Source organism: Rana temporaria, chromosome 4, assembly GCF_905171775.1.
Source record: "Rana temporaria chromosome 4, aRanTem1.1, whole genome shotgun sequence".
NCBI classification, from domain to species: domain Eukaryota; kingdom Metazoa; phylum Chordata; class Amphibia; order Anura; family Ranidae; genus Rana; species Rana temporaria.
In genome coordinates, this window is record NC_053492.1 from 280417512 (window position 1) to 280436501 (window position 18990).

Sequence of the window (18990 nt, forward strand, 5' to 3'; positions counted from 1 at the left end):
AGTTTCTTGTCTGGTAAAAAGCCTAGGCTTATGACATCATGCACTATCATGAGCATTTGGGAGTAAGGGAGGGGAATAAGTCATAAGATGGTCAATGAGAGCTGCAGAGCTGGAGGTGTGCCACTGTGTGTCTGTATAAATCCAGGAAGTGAACAGGCAGCAGCTTCAATCAAAATGATTGCAGTCAGACTCAGTGGAGGGATATTTCTTCAGCATATTTGGCAAGTACAGAATCACAGTATATATAAAATAATATGCAAAGTGGTTGGAGGGAAGCTTCAGGATGGCAAGTATGTATTTATTTCAAATTATGTGAGCAGACTGCAGTTCCTCTTTAAGCAAACTGATTCCAATTTGTGGGGACAAATAATGTTGGAAAAAGTGTAACAAACAACAGAAATAAGAAGCAAAGCTCTGTTTTTCAAAACACTACATATTCAAGATTCAAGAATACATACATACAAACACACAAACTCACAATACTCTGTAGTTTGCCTTTAACTAACCTTTCCTTGGTTCAGCTTTTTCTTTTTTGGGCTTCTTAGGTGGAGCTACAGAAAATAAAATTTGAAATATCAGTAGAGGAATCTTATATCTTATTTTTCTATTTGTTAATGCAGTAAATGGTGGTGAAAATCATCTTATCCTTATTTATTAGACAGCTCTGAACAGAGGTAGAGGCCAATTCACTAAAGGGGTTGCAAATTGTCACTCAATAAATAGTGTGAAGACTTATCTGAGTTATCCAATCAAGTGAAAATCAAATTCCTGTTTATTTATTTTATTTGAAAATGTCTGGATAATCAAAGTCAATTGTTGCCCAGTTTATTGAATGAATATTCTTAACTACTTTAGGAAATCCACTATAATATTCAGTACAGTGTAATCAGTCCTAATTGGTTTATTTATGAGCACATTATCAGCTTGCCAACCACCCTATAGAATCTTTACTGCTACAGGGCAACCACTCCATGCAGAATCATGTATCTATATGTGATTCTGCATCTCCGGGTAGGGAGCGTAAAAGCACCTAAAAACACACACACACAAACACTGGTTAGGCACACAATCAACCCTTTGATTGCCCTGTATGTTTAAGTGCATATTTTTAGCACTGATCACCGTATTAGTGTCACTGGTTCCCAGTTTGTGTCAGGTTGTCTGCCACAATCTGATCACCGCCATTACTAGAATAAAAAAAAATCCCAGAATATATACCATATATACCATAGTTTGTAGACGCTATATTTTTTGATCAAACCAATCAATATACACTTATTAGGATTAAAAAATAAATACAAAAATGTATTGGTTTTAGAAAGTATTTTTTTGTTTATAGCGCAAATAATAAAAACCGCAGAGGTGATCAAATACCACCAAAATAAAGCTCTATTTGTAGGAAAAAAATGCCATAAATTTAATTTATATACAATGTTGGATGACCTCACAGTTGTCAGTTAAGTTAATGCAGTGCCGTATAGAAAAAAATGACCCGGTTATGAAGGGGGGTAAATCTTCCAGAGGTAAAGTGATAAAAGTGTGTTTCCACTTTTGCTGCCACATTGGGATACCACCTACTTTATATTTGTTAAACGTTCCTATTCACATAGAAAAAAAAAGTTGCTGCTTACCTTTTTATTTTTATTTTTTTCCCAAAACGTTTTTCCCCTTCTATGTACCATTATAATGGTGCTAAGGAGTTATGTTTATCATAATCAACCCTGTCTGTACTGTACCGGCAGATCTTCATTATCATTTGAAAACTAGATGTCTTAACAGAGGGTTAAAGATCTCAGGTTGTACCAGTAGCGGCCTGTCCACATGGGTCCAGCCCCCTCAAAAAGGGTGGGCTTGGGGTGCAGAGCACTGAACTCTGAGCCCACCCAGTTGTGTGCCAATAGCGAATGAATTATTGTTATTTTGACACTGATTCTCCTCCCGGCCAATCAGGAAGCGGGTCAGAGACCCATTTCCCAATTAGCTGAAAGGAGAAGCGTTCCAATTGGCTACTGAGGCGGAAAGATGAGACAGAAGCTGCCATGATGCCTGCGGAGGAAAGCAGGGGAAGGGAAAGTTGCCGGTGATGCCCGTGATGCCGAGGAGGAGAGCAGAGGAAGGATAAGCCACTGCCCATTGCCGCCATAGATAGGGGTAAGTGCTCCTGTGCTCCTGATGATCCGACCACCTGGGGGAGGGGAGGGGAGGTGGCTGTGGGTGGCACTGTTTGCCTTTGTTTCATTAACCTTTTTTAACATTTCTTATTTATTCTAAGAAACCTGGTTCAGGACAAAGAAAACTGATCTAACCCCCACAGGCAGCTCTTCTGCAACAAGTCACATGTGTAATCAGCCAGCAATAGATATAGAAGTGAACTGTTGATACAGTTCTGAGTTTAGCCTTCAGACTCACAAGAAGTCCCATAACATTGCAATATATATCATGGTACTTTCTATGTACACACAATGCAGAAGCACTGTTTTTACAGTGCTCTGCTACATAGAAAATACAGTATTCTTTGTGAACATGATCATTATTCTGAATGTTCAGTTTTACAATATTAAATATAATTAAACATGTCTAGCTATGAACTTAACACATTTATAAACATCTAATTACAACAGTTTTCAGATTGTTTCACTCATCAAAAGTAGCATCACCATTAATTACCAAACCACCCAAACAAACGTTATTATAAACCAATTTTACCAATTCCTTGTTTTCTCCATAGAATTTAGAAAATGGCACATTTTATAACATTGTTACCTTTTTTTGATTCAGCAGGCTCCACTTTATGTTCTGTCACTGGAGTTTCTAACAATGAAAACATGGGTTAATGGCATTCTAGATAGTAATTACATTTTGTATATTACACATTTCATGTAAAAGTATGTAGAATTAACCTATAGATAGTTGAATGTACGTATAAAGTATGCAAACGTTTAATTATCTTATGTCCTTGCTTGCCCCTTTTAATATCTTCCTATTTAAGATATCTTTATTTTTTACAATGTTACCTTTTTACTTATAATAGATCACTTCCGTACTAAAAACTGTGCTACTTTAGATCTCATCTAAGTAAAAAAAAAAGTATTACTTTATTTTGATGGTGCAGCTGAATGGCTTTTGCAACTTTGTGAGGTACATAATTAGCTTTTTCCTCTAAGATTGTGCACTGATGGCTGCAATTGTGGTTTTAATACATCTTGGGTTGAACAAAAAGTAATGCCTCACTGTTACTTTGCCTAGCACAACAAAGTACATGTTTATGTAAAAACTGACTTCCAGGGAAACTTTTAGAAAACACGGCTGAGTTGCATATACAGTAAGTATATTTACCTTTAAAATAATTTTTCATTCTGTGCAGTCATTTTTGTAATTCAGGCACCTTTGGCAGACTGAACAACCAGAAGCTATACCTCTACTGTAGAAGCCCAATAGCTCAGTCAAGAACATTGGCCAAGACTCCTTGTATGAGTGACATTTAACAGTTGGCCATTTTCCTGGTGTTTAGGCTCCATTCACACTTGTTCGACCACAAAGTTGCGCCGACTTTGTAGTGTAACTTTGAGGCAACTTTGGATAGGTGCAACTTGGATACGACTTTGGCTTTGACCAGTTATAATGGACAACTGTTGCACACAAGTTGCATTGTATAACAATAAGGTACGACTTTCATGCAACTTCTGATGGTTAACATTGAATTCTATGGCCCTCAAGTAGTGCATTAACTACTTTGAAGTTGCTGAAACTTTAAGTCATGCATATATGAATGAGTATCATTGGAAAACATGGGGAACGACTTGTCATGCAACTTTTATGTTCAAAGTGGCATGACAAGTCGCACAAGTGTGAATGGAGCCTAAGGCATCTTTCACATTTGTGCGACCTGAAAGTCGCGTGATTTTGCCATGATTGTTTGCTACGACTTTGACGCATTTTTGCCACTAATTTGATGCAACTTGAAGCAATACCTGTGTAATCGTGAGGTCTATGGACCTCAATTTACATAAAAGTGCAGGGACTACTTTGAAGTCACACAGATATGAATCATACCTATTGGAAATCATGGGGTACAACTTGTCATGTGACTTTGCAGTCCCAAGTCGCATGCCAAGTCATACAAGTGTGAAAGGGGCCTAACTTCTATTATAAATAGAATAAATGAGGCATTGACATGACAGTGAATCCGTGAAAATAGACAACTAAGTCTCTTACCCCTTTTTTCTGCAAAACCAGGATGCATATGGATGATGAAATGTGTGTGTGTGTGTGTGTGTGTGTGTGTGTCAAGCGTTTGCCTGTCTCCCCTATCCTAAACTGCAATGTGTTGAAAGGCCTTAAAATAAGAGAATAATTACCCTATTAATGATTGCACTAACCTTTTGTGAAGCAATATCGATTGGTCCAAACAATATGATGACCCACCTAATATTGAGTAAGTCCCCCTTTTTTCTGCCAAAAATACCCTGGTCCATTGCGGCATGAATGCCACTAGATTCCTGAAGGTATTTTAATTATATCAGGCATTAAACAGACCAAAACATCTGTAGTGTATCCTTCATGTCCTGATAGTTGCGAGGTATGGCCTCCATGGATCGGATTGTTTTATGAGTATATCCCACACATGCTCGATGGATTGAGATCTGGATGACTCATTGTTGTGTTTCTCAAACCGTTCTTGGCAGTGTAGAAGGGCACATGCTTCTGAAAAAGGTCACTTCTAACAGAGAATACCATTTTCATGAAGGGGTGTACTTAGTCAGCAATAATAATTTAGATAGGTGGTATGCATCAAAATAACATCCACATGAATGGCCAGACCCAAGGTTTTCCAGGTGAACATTGCTCAAAGTATCACACTGTCTCCCCCAGCTTGAATTCTTCCTATACTGCATCCTGGTGCTCTCTTCCCCAGGCAAGCAATGCACACATGCTCGCCCATTCACGTGATTTAAAAAATAAGTCTTCAGACCAGGCTACCTTGTTCCATTGCTCTGTGATCCAGTTCTGAGGATCATGTGCTCATTGTAGGCACTGATGGCTGTGGATACGGGTCAGCATGGGCACCCTGAACAGTCTGTGGCTGCACAGCCCCATACACAGGAAACTGTAATGCCCATTTTGTGTTCTGCTTTCAACACATCAGCTTCACGAACAACATGTTTACTTGCTGTCTAATATATACCCCTGACTTGCAGATGCAGTTATAACAAGATAATCAATGTTATTCACTTTACCAGTCCGTGATCCTAAAGTTATGCTTGATCAGTGTATATCAATATTATACATGTCAAAGTCAGAAGCATACCATATTTACTTACCTACAGTAATGTTGTATAGTGGGTATAAAGAAAGATTAAGGTCCCCTCCTAGTCGGGCAATTCCTTCCTGAAAGTCCTGCAGGGCAGCCAATATCCTGAATAGAGCACTTGTCTCTGCTGAATTAAGAAAAATATGTACTTTAAATTAAAATAGGTAAACCCTTTTTAATGATTTACCTACGTAGCTATGTTATCTTAACTACACACTATTTTCCTCCAACATTGTTTACTTATATGTCAGGGGTCTCAAACTGGCGGCCCTCCTGCTGTTGCGGAACTACAAGTCTCATCATGCCTCTGCCTATGGGAGTCATGCTTGCAACTGTCAGCCTTGCAATGCCTCATGGGAATTGTAGTTCTGCAACAGCTGGACGGCCTCCAGTTTGAGACAACTGTTATATGTGAAGTGCCTTCAAATTATTGCTTTTGCCTAGAGCACATTAACTGTATTTACTTTCATGTGCAAGCAGCCATAGGACTACACCGCCCATGACCACTGACATTAGAAAGATAAGAATATTGCCCTGTTGTCTTGTAGACCAGCTGCAGACTACAAACATAAAGCTGACAACACTGATTACCATTTCCCTACAGTATTGGCAGCGTTGTTAGCCCATGGAAGGAAGTAAGGTACAGCCTGTATATCTTTAATGTGGCAAAGAAAAAAAAAGTCTTTAAGAGCATTCAATATTTGTCAGTCCCTATGGGACTGTGAATATACTGTCATATAACTTTTCTTTATTAAAAATAATACCATAACATCCCCCTCTGTCCCAATGAGTCGTCGGTTGGAGGCCCATATAACGGTCATACCGAAAGAGGGCAAAGACGCTACGCAAGTCTAGAATTATAGGCCGATATCACTTCTCAATGTGGACATCAAACTGTCAAACAGGTTGTCTCCGCTCTTGCCCGGCTTGGTTTCCCAAGACCAAGTAGGGTTTGTCCCTGGAAGAGAGGCTAGGGACAACACCATTAGAGCTTTGAATCTCCACCATTGGCTCACTATATATAAGACCAGGGGCTTTTTCATATCCCTAGAAGCGGAGAAGGCGTTCGTCAGAGTGGCCTGGGACTACATGCAAGAGGTTTTAAAAACAATTGGCCTTCACACTCGCATGCTGGCCCATATCTCAGCACTGTATTCTACTCCTAGTGCGAGTGTGCGGGTTAACGGTCACCTGTCGAGCGCCTTCTTTATAAGCAATGGTACACGTCAGGGCTGCCCCCTCTCCCCCCTGATTTTTGTCTTATCCTTGGAACCCCTCTTTAATAAATTGCGATGCAACCCCGATATTAGGGGTTTGATGGTAGGAGGTAGAGAATATAAAGTGGCAGCTTTCGCTGATGATGTTCTCCTTTCCTTGACGTTACAAAGGGTTTCCTTACCAAATTTTTTAAAAGATATAGAGAACTTTGGGATCCTATCCCATTTTAAGATTAACTATTTAAAATCTCATGCTTTGAAAGTGTCAGGCCCCGTACACACGACCAGTTTCCTCGGCAGAATTCAGCTTCCGACCGAGTTTCTGGCTGAATCCTGCCGAGAAACCCGGCCGTGTGTACACTTTCGGCTGAGGAAGCCGACGAGGACCTCGGCGAGGAAATAGAGAACATGTTCTCTATTTCCTCGTTGTTCTATGGGAGAACTCGGCCCGCCGAGGTCCTCGGCGGCTCCAGGACTGAACTGGCCGAGGAACTCGATGTGTTTGGCACGTCGAGTTCCTCGGCCGTGTGTACGGGGCCTAACTTCCGAAGTGTGACGTGGACTGTTGTCAGAGTTCTTTTCCATTCCTTTGGAGTAAGAAAGCTATCACGTATCTAGGCATTCAAATTACAGCGGATATGGCTCACCTTTATAGTGAAAATTTTCGAATCGCCCTGAAAAAAGCCCAGCAGGATTTAAAGGACTGGGGGGCCCTTAATGTCCCCTGGTTTGGCTGCTCGGCCCTCCTGAAGATGATAGTCCTACCGCGCTTACTGTACCTTATACAATGCATCCCGATAAGCTTGCCTCCCTCCTTCTTTGTGACATACAGAAAAGCCTGTTCATCGTTCATCTGGAAGAATTTGCCGCCCTGTATCAAATACTCGCGGCTCACCCGCCTGAATGCTAAAGGTGGCATTGGTCTTCCAGACCTCTTCCAATACTACCTGGCAAGTAGATATGTGCATTCCCGTTCGTACGAATGTTATTTTCGTACGAAAATGTTCATTTTCGTACCCGCAGAATAATGTGTACATACGGAAAAATTAAAGCACCAAAATACGAAAACGCCGGGATTACGAATGAGCCGCATAACGAACAACCGCAAATACGAACGAACGATCCGACGAAAATACGACAAAACGAAAACGGCAAAAGAACGAAAATGACAAAAAGTCTTGCATTCTGTATTTTGTTTAAATCCTTGTTCTGTTCGTATTTTGATTTTCAGTCGTATGTTCATATGACATCAAAGATTTTCGTTCTGTATTTTGTTTGAATCCTTTTTCTGTTTGTATGTTCATATGACATCTTATAACAAAAGATTTGTATTCTGTATTCTGAATTCCTTTTTTCTGTTCGTAATTTGGTTTCAAAATACAGAATGCAAATCTTTTGTTATAAGATGTAATTATCATTTTTTTGAATGGGCAGGGAGTGTAGTTAGTTAGTGAAGCAGCTTCTCTTTTGTGCTGAGTACAGTACTTTTCTGTGGATTTTCGTCTGAAGGGAGATCAGTTGGCCAGACTTTTGAACCTGGAACCCAAAAATGGTTTTCTGATGGAGTTTAAAAACGAACGAACGTTCGGTAAAACGATCGTTTTTATGTTTGTTGTTAAAAAAGTCTGACCAAGTGTATGGGGCTTAACAATAGTTAATATGGATGAGCCGCGTGTTGAAAGTGCCGCGAATCCCACAATATATTTACGAAAGTACAAAATGATGAAAATTCACGAAAATTATTGTCTAACAAGTAACGAACATGAATTAAACAGAATAACGAACCATCCCGCATGTACGAAAATAAAACGGTAACCAATATACGAAAAAATCGCGTTGTACGAAAAACGAACGGGAACGAACAGGAAAACGGGCGACTTACGAAAAACGAACAGGAACGAATCTACGGAACGATACGAAACAGAACAAAAAAAACGATTTTTTTTTCTGTGCACATGTCTACTGGCAAGCCACCTTATGCGAATTGTGGACTGGAACATTCATGAGACTAGAAAGGGTTGGAAAAGTAATTCACTCAGTCCCCCCTTGGTTCGCTCCCTTGGATATCGCCTCGACATTGGCCCCCGGAAACCAGGATACATCCCCTTCTCTATCCTTCTCTTAGGGCCTTTGGGCGAGTGACCAAAAATCCATCATTCTCATCGGTGCCGGGGCCTTTAACCCCATTAAGATGTAACCCTGAATTTACACCAAGCCTATCGTCCTCGTTCTTGAGACGAGACTGGCTGCATGACCAGGTTCTAGCGCATCAGTTTTTTTCTCGCGGGTCCCCTTGCCCCTATGAAAACCTGGTGTCTGACGCTCCGTCCAACTCTTTCCCCTTCTGGTCTTACAGACAGCTGCGGCACTTTTTCTCCTCCCAGCCGACATTGGAGACTTGGTCGCGGCACCTGACGCCCTACGAATCCTTATGCATGCAGACCTCTCCGCTGAGACACTTGATCTCTATTATATACAATATTCTTATAGATGATGTTCCCAGTTATCCAGACTCAGCTCGGACTGCCTGGGAGTCTGACCTTCAGATTTCCTTGAGTGAGGAAGACTGGGCTCGTATTGATGAATATACCCACAAGGGGTCTCTTAATGTTGCTATACAGGAAAATTGCTACAAAATTGGTATAGGACCCCGGTTCTCCTACACAAATTCTCCCCAGCCATCCCAATTAAAAAAAAAAATGCTATAAAGAACAAAACTATCCATTTTGGTGGCCCAACTCTATTTTTTGTTTTTACTTTTTGATAGAAGGGGCAAGATAGAATACTATGTCAGCTTTTTATTGTTTATAAACAAATTGAAGAGATCTTTAAAGCGAAGTTCAAGCCAAAAGTGGAAGCTCCGCTTATTTGTCTCCCCCCCCCCCTCTGGTACCACATTTGGCACCATTTAGCACTCGAGAGACGATGGAAACATTGGCTGGGGTGCCAACATCACTGGATTACAGGACAGTTAAGTGTTCTAATATTCAAATTTTTCCACAGGGCCCCCCCCTGGCCCCTGGAGCACCACTTTAACAACTTGCCGACCAGCCGCCGAGGTGATCAAATACCACCAAAAAAAAGGTATATTTGTGGGAAAAAAAGGATGCCAATTTTGTTTGGGAGCCAAGTCGCACGACCGTGCAATTGTCAGTTAAAGCGACGCAGTGCCGAAACGCAAAAAGTGCTCTGGTCTTTGACCAGCAATATGGTCTGGGGATTAAGTGGTTAATTAGTGTGATCAACAAGCCTGGAATTTAAGGGAAATTTAAGGAAATAAGACCAGGACATAGAACACAAGGCAATCACTTTTAGCAGAGTATAGAAGACAAATGACAATAATGCCGCTTACACACGATCGGTCAAACCGATGAGAACGGTCTGATGGACCGTTTTCATCAGACCAAACCGATCATGTGTAGGCCCCATCGGTTATTTATCCATCGGTTAAAAAAATTCTATGAAAAAAAAAAATTCAATCTTGTTTTAAATTTAACCGATGGATACCTAACTCCATCTGTTAAAAATCCACGCATGCTCAGAATCAAGTCAACGCATGCTTGCAAGCATTGAACTTTGTTTTTTTCAGCACGTCGTTGTGTTTTACGTCACCGCGTTCTGACACGATCGTTTTTTTAACTGATGGTGTGTAGACACGACTGACCATCAGTCAGCTTCATCGGTTAACTGATGAAAACAGTCCATCAGACCGTTTTCATCGGATGGACCGATCGTGTGTACAGGGCATAAAGGTAATTTGTTTGGGGTTAATTTGATGATGTTTTATAAACTATCCCTATTATGTCAATCCCCAAAAAAACAGGAAATATAGTTGCATTTTAATCAAACGTACAGATTAACTGAGGAAAAACAGTTAGCAATAAAGCATTAAAAAAGCAAGTTCTGGAGACAGGACTGTAAACATCCTTGTTACAGCAACAGGCATGTGAGAGGTACCCTTCAAGGTGAGATCTGGGGTTTTTAAACCCTCAAATGCCTCCTCTGCCCTTAAAAGCATTCAAAACACCAAAATCAGTGTTTTTTTTTTTAAATAACGCTGTTGACATCCAGGTAAACCGTAAGTGATGTCAGGTCATCGCTTTCAGGTTACCATAGCAGGGAGCCAATCAAAGCCAAGCTGGGCTTTGTTCGACTCTATGACCAGCCAACAGACATGCTGGTTGGTGGCTCGGATCTCCCAATGGGACGGGAGAGCCAAAGAAAGCTGTGGAAGGTGGCGGGGGGCATCCCCTCCAGCTGCTTGTAAAAGCAATTTGGCAACTAGTTAACCGCTAGGATTGCTTTTACAAGAGAGTTGACTGCTAGCTCTAAAAAATAGTACCTGGTTGATGCCAGGAGCTGCAGGCATCATCCAGGTATTACCACTTCAAGTCCAGAGACGTACAGGTAGGTCACTGGTCACCAAATGGATATATTCAGTATACACTAATGTTAAATAGAAGTATATACTGCCTTTTTAAGACACTGTGAAGGGCAATTTCAATGTATGCTCTCATACAATAAACTATAGATTTTAGAAATATATATGTGCTATATTTATGATGGATAGGTTGTGACTGATGTTGTATTGCACCATGTTTTTTTTTAATTATTTACTATGATTAATGTGAGCACAGCTTCACATTCTCGATTAAAGCAGGCTGTAAAAAAAACGGGCACTCTAGCCCAGTACCCCTCCTGTGGTTGGTTTCTAAACATTTTTGTCATACATATTTATATCCTCATTTCACTCAATAGAAATAGATGTATAAAGCAAACCAAACTTCTAGAAAATGAAAGGTTCATTAGTTCTGCTGTCCTTTGTAAAAAAAAAAAATCAGCCTAGTCTTATAATATATTACTAAGTATGTTTTAACTTATTTGAAACTTCCAAAAAGCACTCCTGAATAAGTGCTAGAAGTATACACAGAAACATTGTGACAAAAGTTTATTTATCTCTTCTATTCTCTCACTTCCCTCTCTCTAGAGGCAATACTATTTGTTATTTAGAATGTATCCCATTGAGAATTCTGCAAAGCAATGCTACTTTTGTCGTTAAGCTACACAGACACAATTGATCTGTACAAAGAAGCAGCCAAGTAGGACGAAACAACAAAACTAAGCACTGGAATGCATGTTAACAAAGACTTGAAAAATATCCCTCAGGTTCCATATTTTATATTTTAACCACTTGACAACTGGGCACTTAAACCCACTTAATAACCAGACCAATTTTCAGCTTTCGGTGCTCTCACATTTTGAATGACAATAACTCAGTCATACAACACTGTAACCAAATGAAATTTTTGTCCTTTTTTTCCCACAAATAGAGCTTTCTTTTGGTGGTATTTGATCACCCCTGCGGTTTTTATTTTTTTCGCTATAAATGAAAAAAGAACGAAAATTTTGTAAAAAAATGAATTTTTCTTCATTTCTATTATAAGATTTTGCAAAAAATGAATTTTTCTTCATAAATTTGGCCTAAAATGTATACTGCTACATATCTTTGGTAAAAAAAAAAAAAAAAATTGGATATTATTTAGTCTGGGTGAAAGTTATAGGGTCTACAAGCTATGGTACCAATTACTGAAAATTGATCAATTTGATCACATCTGATGTACTGACAGCCTCTCTCATTTCTTGAGACCCTAACATGCCAGAAAAGTACAAATACCCCCTAAATGACCCCTTTTTGGAAAGAAGACATTCCAAGGTATTTAGAAAGAGGCATGGTGAGTTTTTTGAAGTTGTCATTTTTTTCCCACAATTCTTTGCAAAATCAAGGTTTTTTTTTTTTTTTTTTTTTTTCCCCACAAAAGTTTCATATTAGCAGGTTATTTCTCACACACAGCATATGCATACCACAAATTACACCCCAAAACACATTCTGCTATTCCTCCCGAGTATGGCGATACCACATGTGTGAGACTTTTACACAGCGTGGCCACATACAGAGGCCCGACATGCAGGGAGCACCATCAGGCGTTCTGGAACACCCAGGCCAATTCTGACATTCCTCTCCTACATGTAAAAATCATCATTTATTTGCTAGAAAATTACATAGAACCCCAAAACATTATATATGCTTTTTTAGCAAAGACCCTAGAGAATACAATGGCGGTCGTTGCAACTTTTTATCGCGCATGGTATTTGCACAGCAATTTTTCGAACGCATTTTTTTGGGAAATAAAACAGTTTTGTGCTTTTTAAAAAAAAAAACATTAAAGTTAGCCCAATGTTTTTGCATAATATGAAAGACGAAGTTACGCCGAGTAAATAGATACCCAACATGTCACCCTTCAATATTGCACACGCTTGTGGAATGGCGCCAAACTTCGCTACTTAAAAATCCCCATAGGTGACGTTTTAAATGTTTTTACTGGTTACATGTTTTTAGTTACAGAGGAGGTCTGGGGCCAAAATGATTGCTCTCGCTCTAACGTTCGCAGCGATACCCCACATGTGTGGTTTGAACACCGTTTTCATATGTGGGCGGGACTTACGTACACATTCGCTTCTGTATACGAGCACGCGGGAACAGGGGCGCTTTAAATATTTTTTTTTATTTTTATTGTTCATTTTACTTAATTTATTTTAGTTTGACACGTTTTTCCCCAAAAATAAATGTTTTGATCACTTTTATTCCAATTACAAGGAATGGAAACATCCCTTGTAATAGGAATATAGCATGACAGGTCCTCTTTACAGTGAGATATGGGGTCAATAAGACCCCACATCTCACCTCTAGGCTGGGAAGCCTGAAAAAAAACAAGAAAAAAAACGATCCTGGCTTCGATCGCAGCGGTGAGTCAGAAGAAGCACCGGAGGGCGAAGGGAGTGGGGACGTCCCTTTTTGCCTCCCGTAAGAACGATCAAGAGGCGGAACAGCCGCCATGATTGTTCTTATGGTGTAGAGAATCGCCGGCTGAAAAAAATGATATCTGAATGATGCCTGTAGCTGCAGGCATCATTTAGATATCCCTGCACAAAGTCAAGGACCTCATATGACGTGGGCGGGAAGTGGTTAAAACACATTTTTTTCCCCAGAGTATTTTCTGGGTATTGCAAAGTATTGGTGCGGGGGTATTGCAAAGTATTGGTGCGGGGGTATTGCAGAGTATGGTGCGGGGGTATTGCAGAGTATGGTGCGGGGGTATTGCAGAGTATTGGTGCGGGGGTATTGCAGAGTATTGGTGCGGGGGTATTGCAGAGTATTGGTGCGGGGGTATTGCAGAGTATTGTGCGGGGGTATTGCAGAGTATTGTGTGGGGGGTATTGCAGAGTATTGTGTGGGGGGTATTGCAGAGTATTGTGTGCGGGGGTATTGCAGAGTATGGTGCGGGGGTATTGCAGAGTATTGTGTGGGGGGTATTGCAGAGTATTGTGTGGGGGGTATTGCAGAGTATTGTGTGGGGGGTATTGCAGAGTATGGTGCGGGGGTATTGCAGAGTATTGTGTGGGGGGTATTGCAGAGTATTGTGCGGGGGGTATTGCAGAGTATTGTGCGTGGGGTATTGCAGAGTATTGTGCGTGGGTATTGCAGAGTATTGCGCGGGGGTATTGCAGAGTATTGTGCGGGGGTACTGCAGAGTATTGCGCAAGGGGTACTGCAGAGTACTGGCAGGGGGTACTGCAGAGTACTGGCAGGGGGTACTGCAGAGTACTGGCAGGGGGTACTGCAGAGTATTGCGCGGAGGTATTGCAGAGTATTGCGCTGGGGTATTGCAGAGTATTGCGCGGGGGTATTGCAGAGTATTGCGCGGGGGTATTGCAGAGTATTGCGCGGGGGTATTGCAGAGTATTGCGCGGGTGTTTTGCAGAGTATTGCGCGGGTGTTTTGCAGAGTATTGCGCGGGTGTTTTGCAGAGTATTGCGCGGGTGTTTTGCAGAGTATTGCGCGGGTGTTTTGCAGAGTATTGCGCGGGTGTTTTGCAGAGTATTGCGCGGGTGTTTTGCAGAGTAATTGCGCAGGGAAGGCAGAGCATTGCAGAGTATTGCGCAGGGAAGGCAGAGTATTGCAGGGGTTAATGCAGAGTATTGCACAGGGAAGGCAGAGTATTGCAGGGGTTAATGCAGAGTATTGCACAGGGAAGGCAGAGTATTGCAGGGGTTAATGCAGAGTATTGCACAGGGAAGGCAGAGTATTGCAGGGGTTAATGCAGAGTATTGCACAGGGAAGGCAGAGTATTGTAGGGGTTAATGCAGGGATGGCTGAGCAGGGATGGATGGATCTGTGACTGCAATAGTCACAGATCCATCCCACACTGCTGCTGCCATCCGCGCTCTCCTCTCACACTGTACCGATCGGTACAGCGAGAGGAGGGAGGAACCGGCGTCATCAAATGACGCCGGTTTGTTTACCTGTGATCGCGCCGTCATTGGATGGCGCGATCACATGGTAAAAGACCGCCGTTGCCGGTCAATTACCGTGATCTGTGTAGCGCCGGGTCTCATAGACCCGGCGCGCACAGAATTTTCTGTGTGCGCGCCCGAGGCAGCGCGCATTACTGCTTCTGGTGGGCGCCGTTTCAGAACGGCGACCCCCAGTTAAGCAACCACCTTGCCGCCGTTTGTAGACGGCGGCTGGTGGTTAAGTGGTTAATTATAGAAACGGTTTCTAATGTGTCACACATCAATGCTTTTCAAAGGGCTATCTAACTGCCTGAAAGACTTCTACTTATTGCACTCAGGACTATTATAAGAATAAAAACGTGCAAATATGAGTAGAAGAATTTGAAAGACATTCCTCTTTCTCCCCCATGTGCCCTTTTTAGGAATACCCACCATCTCTAACTACAACTTGACCAAGTGCAGTTTTTCCTTGATTATGTTTAAACTGTATATTTTACTGCACCACGGATCAAACCATGTTGGGAATAGCCCTGCTGCTAAACCACCCCTTTGTGTGCAAAACACAACCTAAAATTAAATCAAGTAAATTGTGGGTGCTAGGTTGTATTATATGTTTTCTTGATTGTTTCATATGTTTAATGGGTCAGTGACCCAAAACTAACATTTCAATTTTCAGTGAATACTGAAAAGTTCAATTAATTGTAAAGGTAGATTTTTTTTATCTCAATGCATTCTATACATTAAAGTGGATGTAAACCTGATTCATGAAATTTGAGCTGGGCACATATATCTACAGGGTTTTCTTATCTCTCTTTAAAGCACTATGTCCCTAGTGGTCTCCTGCTCTGCTCTTCTGTTATCAGCCTGATAAATCCTATTAAGTTCTCTGTCACATGTGATAAAAGCAGCCTGAGTTTTGTGTTGGGGGAGGTTGCTATAAATGTATTATCAGTGTGCTGAGCGATTCAGGCAAGCTCTCCATATGTGGGGAGGGGGTGTGTGCCTTTCCTCCAATCATCAGTCTCACAGTCTTTCACAGTATATAGCAAGTATCCACACCCAGTGCTGAATGAGGAAGAAGAAATTCTAACAGGTTGTGCACTTTCTAAACAGTATATACAGCTGAAGACAGCAGATATACATGTAAAACTTGTGTATCATATGAGGCTGTTCACTTTACTGGGTATATGTGAGGGTTTACATTCACTTTAAGATAAAAAAAACTTCTGTGTGTAGCAGTCAGCCACCCCAGCACCCCCCTAATTACTTACCTGAGACTCATCTGTCTCCAGTGATTTCCATGAAAGTTTAAGCCATCTGGGACACTCCCTCTGATTGGCTGAGACACAGCAGTGGTGCCATTGGCTCCTGCGGCTGTCAATCAAAGTCAGTCAGCCAATCAGGGGAGAGAGGGGCCGGGGCAGGGCCGGGGCTCCTTGTCTAAATGGACACACAGAGCTGTGACTCGGCTCCAGTACCCCCATAGGAAGCTGCTGACTGTGTGACCACTTGATAGGAGGGAGGGGCCAGTAGTAGCAAAGAGGGACCAGAGAAAAGGAGGATCCTGGCTACTCTGTGCAAAACGAACTGCACAGAGGAGGTAATTATAACATGATTGTTATTTTTTTCTAAAACAAACTGGGGGGGGTTCCAATCACTTTAAAGCATAACTAAGCATTATTTTTACCCGCTCTGTGCAATGGTTTTGTAGAGCATTACCTCCTTTTTTTGGGTGCCCTTTCAGCACTGTCTGCTCCCTTTCTTCAGTAACTGCCCCCACTTAGCAAGTGTTTACTATGAAGCTGTGTATCTACAGACACATAGAGTGAGGCTTTGCCCCACCCCCGCTCTTTCTTCACTGGATTTGATTGACACGTTTGTGTTCAGAGAGGAGAAAGCAAGCATAAATGCTTCTCTTTGGTACAGGGTTGGATCAAGTTTGGGCTCAGGTAAGTTTTATGGTGGGGGGGGGCTAATCTTGGAAGTTTTTTTTAACTTAAAGGGGATGTAAACCTGTATCATGAAATTTCAGCTGGGCACATATATCCTGCAGTTTTGTTATCTCTCTTCAAAGCACTAAGTCCCGTAGCTGTCTTCTGCTCCATTCTTCTGTTATCATCCTGATAACTTCTCAGTCACATGTGATAGAAAATCAGCCTAAGTTTTGTATTGGGAATGATTCTATAAATAGATTAGCACAGAGCTCAATAACTTTAACAGAGCTTAAAGTCTCTACCTATGAGGAGAATGGGTCTGTGCCTTTCCTCCAATCAGCTGTCTTTGCTGTATGCCCAGGTTTCACTGCAGTGCTGATCGGGAAGAGAAAATCTCCTAGCACAATGTGCACTTTATAGACAGTATATAAAGATGAACAAAAGAGGATATACATGCAAAACTTATGTAGGGATATTTGTTTCATCCCTGTGTATCATCTGAGGCTGTTCACCAGTAAATCACTAGGCATATGTGAGGGTTTGCATCCACTGTTATGCAGAAAATGCAATAAGGTAAAAAAAATAAGAATACTTTAACCTTTACAACCACTTTAAAGGAAAATTCAAGTATCTTTTTTAATGCAACCACTTTGAAATTGCAAACAATTATTGTGCATATATGAATACTTGAAAATCTGTGTTAGTTTTCATTACCCATGTTTTTTATCCATTTTGCAAAGTCTGTTATATTTACTCCCATTAGTGGCAGGTGGTGAAGATGCTCCATATACCCTATCGCCACTCAAGGTGCTCTGGCAGATCCAGTGTCTCACAGGTATATAAGGGTGCAGGAAGTCTTATGCTTAATCCAGGAAAGCAGGGAAGTATGAGGGGATGAGAGACACCACACACCACTAGCTCAACAGGTGAAAATAAATGTGAACGAAAATCTACAATATCCTTTGCAATAATATGTCAAGCTATTTATGCAAATACAGGAGCATAATGGCATACTAAAAGGAAGAAGTGAAAAGCCTATGATTTTGGAATTGTGCAGCTAGCAGGGATCAAGTTGAAAGGTCAAAAAGAATCCTAAGTCCAGCTGCTATGTATGTGTGTAGTTGGAAAACCTATTGAGAAAGCCACAATATGCCCAGTTTTACACGTAAGCAACCACACCACAGGAAAACTTTAGCTCTGCTTTTAAATCTCCTGCTATTTTTTTATATCTTGTGGGTTCCTTGATCAGCATATAATAACTTCTCATCTTTACTGTTGTACTTTTTTTTAATATAACAAAAATTGTAATAATTGGAGCTTCCATAAAAAAGGTATATGCACAACTGCAAGGTGCTCATGAAAAGAGTCAGAAATTATGGCAGGGAGAGAAGTACAAAAAAAAGCATGTATCCACCAGAAAGTAATTCATGTTTTTGAACTTATGTCCAAGTTTAGCCCATGGGTCATACACGCTAATAAATTCAGTATTTTATACTTAAACTAGCTATAGTCAGTGATGGGCAGAAGAGTTCAATAAATACATACAAATCAATATTGTGTGGATACAATTACCTTGGGTTACTTCTGGTTCTTCAACAGCTTGTTTTGGGGGTTCCTCTGTTAAAGACAACATGAATTTGTGAATTTCTGAACAGTTTTTCTATACACCTAATGATTGGGCTTTCAGAAAAATAAATTGTGATGTAAAAACAAGAAAAAAGATTAATGGGTTTTATTCTGTATATGTTAACTTTATTTGAAATTAAATGCTTTGGAAATTGTTACCTGGTTGTTCTGGAATAAGTTCCTTTTCTTGTTCTGGAAAGAAATACAGTTCACATTAGAGGAAATCTATCACCAAGAAAAATGTTTCTGCACATACAACAATTCATTTATAAGATACGATTTCATGTCTTTATCAAGCCTATCAGTGCCTAGATTAAAATTATCACACACGAATGCACTCATCCCTGAAAACATTTACGAGTTTATGTCTGAAAAGTGTGTAAAGAATGACCATTTTCATTCTGAGTTTGCTGAGTTTCTGCTTTGAGTTATTGCTCTTCAATATTATCATTTAAGGATGTTAAAGTGAAAGTATACATGGACATTGATTGCATAATGTAATTATTTATCTATCTATCTATCTATCTATCTATCTATCTATCTTGATCTA

The 18990-nt window shown here is 40.8% G+C and overlaps 1 protein-coding gene across 1 annotated transcript in view; it reads right to left on the reverse strand.

Annotated features, from left to right (window-relative positions):
* Positions 1–18990, reverse strand: part of LOC120935721 (titin-like) — a 433372-nt gene that overhangs the window by 113587 nt on the left and 300795 nt on the right. Inside the window, exons 30-34 of the mRNA XM_040347780.1 lie at positions 18600–18632; positions 18387–18431; positions 5322–5438; positions 2764–2811; positions 507–551 (exon numbers count right to left, since the gene is read on the reverse strand). Coding sequence (XP_040203714.1) covers positions 507–551; positions 2764–2811; positions 5322–5438; positions 18387–18431; positions 18600–18632 — 288 coding nt within the window. The remainder of the gene's footprint in view (positions 1–506; positions 552–2763; positions 2812–5321; positions 5439–18386; positions 18432–18599; positions 18633–18990) is intronic.